This window comes from Aptenodytes forsteri, unplaced genomic scaffold, assembly GCF_000699145.1.
Source record: "Aptenodytes forsteri isolate BGI_AS27 unplaced genomic scaffold, ASM69914v1 Scaffold129, whole genome shotgun sequence".
In the NCBI taxonomy this organism is placed as follows: Eukaryota; Metazoa; Chordata; class Aves; order Sphenisciformes; family Spheniscidae; genus Aptenodytes; species Aptenodytes forsteri.
This window is the reverse complement of record NW_008795033.1, coordinates 29010-32260: the sequence shown is the minus strand read 5'-3', so window position 1 is coordinate 32260 and position 3251 is coordinate 29010. Positions and strand designations below refer to the sequence as shown.

General features: G+C 68.3%; 1 protein-coding gene across 1 annotated transcript in view; it reads left to right on the top strand.

The window, feature by feature from the left end:
* The window catches only part of DTX1 (deltex E3 ubiquitin ligase 1), an 11684-nt gene that overhangs the window by 3864 nt on the left and 4569 nt on the right, over positions 1 to 3251 (top strand). Inside the window, exon 3 of the mRNA XM_009276346.1 lies at positions 663 to 1323. Within this exon, the coding sequence (XP_009274621.1) occupies positions 663 to 1323 (661 nt within the window). The remainder of the gene's footprint in view (positions 1 to 662; positions 1324 to 3251) is intronic.

The following is a 3251-nucleotide window of genomic DNA, read 5'->3' as shown; positions in this document are numbered from 1 at the left end:
AGCTTCAGAGGCGGCTGCAGCATCCAACTCGGTCGCAAACAAGCAGCGAGGGGCCAGGATTTGGCCGCACGCGGGGGGGGACAACACCTCACTCCCGTGACTGCCAGCACCGGCCAGAGCCACGGCAGCTGTCAGGAAACCCCTCCTGACCGGGAAATGCTCCCCCGGCCCCGGGGATGGCGAGGGGATCCCGGCCAGGGAGGGCGGAGATGGGCCTGGACCAGAGGAATGGAAAAAGGTGCTGGGGGCTGAGCGGCATCGCCCTTCCCACGGTGGCCGGGGCCGGGATCCCCAACGCCCGCGGCCAAGCCGACACTGCTGCCACCGCTAATGGAAGGTTGTTGAGCCTCACGAGTCCCCGGGGAGGCGCAGCCCTGCAGACACGCCGATCGATCCATCGCACGCCGCAGCTGCCGCTGCTCGGCAGAGGGGAGGCGGGTGCTGCCCATTGGGGTACAGTGGCCATCACCCCTCCTGCACCCTGGGGTGCTTTGCGGAGGGCGAGAGCGGCTGCTTGCACCCCGAAGTGCCTCTGCATCCCCATCCCTGCGGGGTGCCGGACTGGGAACCGGACGCGCACACGTGCGTGCAGGCGTGGGTCCCTCCGCCGGCACCCTGGGGTGCTGGAGCCCCACAGGCGCTGACCCCCCCTGTCTCCCCAGGGACCATGCGCCCCGTACGGAGGAACTTCTACGACCCGTCCTCGGCCCCGGGGAAGGGCATCGTGTGGGAATGGGAGAACGACAACAGCTCCTGGACACCCTACGACATGGACATCTGCATCACCATCCAGAACGCCTATGAGAAGCAGCACCCCTGGCTGGACCTCTCCTCCCTGGGCTTCTGCTACCTCATCTACTTCAGCAGCATGTCCCAAATGAACCGGCAAACCCAACGCAAGCGCCGGCTCCGGCGTCGCATGGACCTGGCGTATCCCCTCACCATGGGCTCCATCCCCAAGTCGCAGTCGTGGCCGGTGGGCACCAGCACGGGGACGCCCTGCTCCTGCCCGCAGTGCCTGCTGGTCAACAGCACCCGCGCCGCCTCCAACGCCATCCTGGCTTCCCAACGCCGCAAGCTCTACCCGGGTGCTGTCCGCCAGAGCAGCACCTTCGCCGGGACGGCTCTATGGCCGGTGGGGAGGGGGGGTGGGGTGGTGGCGGGTGGCACGACCAAGGGCGAGGGGCTGCGGGTGCCCGGCGGGGCATTCGCCCCCAGCCAGAGCGTGCCCGGCGGCGTGCCGCTGCCCGGGCTCAACAACCTCAACCGGCCTGGCACGCAGCGGGGGGCTGGACTCGGCGCCCGTGCCACCGTCCCCCCGGGGTAAGCTGGCTGGGGGAGGGCGGCCTAGGGAAGGGGACGGCCGCGGTGTCACCGAGGCTGTGGGGATGCCAGGCGAGGTGGGTGCGGGGATGGGCACACAGAGCAGGGGGAAAGGGGAGATGGAGGTGTCTCGTCCCCTGCTGTCACCTTGCACAAGCAGCCCCAGCCCTTCCGGCACCATGTCACCTCCAGCCTCAGGCTCCCCATCCTGGGGACACGGTGGCAGGAGGGACAGTCCCAGCAGTGGGCTCGTCCCAGACGGCCCCTTGGATCCCTGCCCCTGCAGAGGGGCTGTGCTGATTTGTGCAGCGTGCTGTGTCATACTGTGCTGTGCCGTGCCATGCCGTGCCGTGCCATGCCATGGCATGCCATGCCATGCCGTGCCACCGTGCCGTGCCGTGCCGTGCCATGCCATGGCAGGCCATGCCATGCCGTGCCGTGCTGTGCCATGCCGTGGCATGCTGTACCATGCGAGCTGGAGGAGATGGAGTGCCCGGTCCGAGGGGACTTGTGTCCCTGCTGTCCAGCATGGGGTGTATGACCCTGGCTTGTGACCCGGTGCCACCGAGCATATCTCTGGGGGGCACACCGTCATGGGGACGACAGCCCCGGTGTCCCCTACATGGATGGGAATAACTCACTGAGGGGATGCGGGTGGACGAGTGGACCCGCAGTGGGGTGTCCCAGTGGGTGTCCCTGTCCCAGCACCCAAGCCCCCAGGGCCGTACCCCTCGGTGGGTCAGCCTGCTGTCCCCTCGGGGCTCTTGGCACCGGGCTGTCACCGGCCTGAGGGGCAGGCAGGGCAGGCAGGAGCGGTCATGGCCCCAAACCTGACCCGACAAGCAGGCTGTGATGGCACGGCTGGCAGCCTGCCGGCGTGGGAAAGCCCCAGTGCTGCTCGCTCAGGTGGGAACCGGGCCAGATCCGGCCCCGGGGTATTTGATCAGAGCCCCCCCAGAGGGGAGTGAGTGCCCTGGGCTGCAGCGAGCCGTCCCGGGGGACGAGGGGAGAGCCTGTCCCATCCCTCCCAGCTCCCTGCCGTGGGGGCAGGATTTTCCCCAGCTGGGGCTGGGAGGTGGGGGCTGGGGGGACAGGCAGGTTCACCGAGCCCCCGGCATGTCCTGGTGCGTTTCCTTCCCCTACTGACGTGCTGCTTTCGCTTCCGCACGCTGGGTGCTGGGCCAAGCGGTCCCTGTCCCCGTCCCTGTCACTGTCCCCGTCCCTGTACCGGCATGCAGGCCCCATCCCACGCATCCCCATGGACAGGTAGGAGGGGGCCAGGAAGACCCTGGAGGGGCTGGGCTGGGGCCTCGACCACTGCCCCTGCCCTGGCATGGGTAAGGGCAGCTTTGGGAGCGGGAGGGAAAACGCCTGCAGCCCCGGCTCATGTGGGACTGAGCACTGCCGAACTCGTCACTGCGATGGTTGCGGGCACAGGGGGCTTTGGGATCGGGGAGGGGGATGACACCGCTGGTGGGGGCTGCTGTCCAGGCTGCTGAGCTGGGGCAGCCCCCCCCGGGGCAGGAGAGCATTTGGGCACTACGCAGGGCTCCTCTGCTGGGCTTTCTTGTTTGTCCTCCATCCCAGTGCGTGCCCCATTCCTTCCATCCATCCATCCATCCATCCATCCATCCATCCATCCATCCATCCATCCATCCACCCACTTGCCCAGCCACACGTCTGTCTGCCCATCCATCTGCCCATCCCTCCCTCTCTCCACCTAGCCATCTGTCCATCCATCCCTCCGTCCGCCCCCACCCGTGGGCACAGCCGCCTCCATACCCGCACACACCTGCGCACCAGTCCCCAGCTCCCACCCAGATCTGCCTGCGCAGGCATCTGCCTGCGCTCCCAGCTGCACACCCAGCCTTGCACGCACGGGTGCCCACCCAGCCGCGGGTGCACAACCAGCCCCGTGACACACAGGT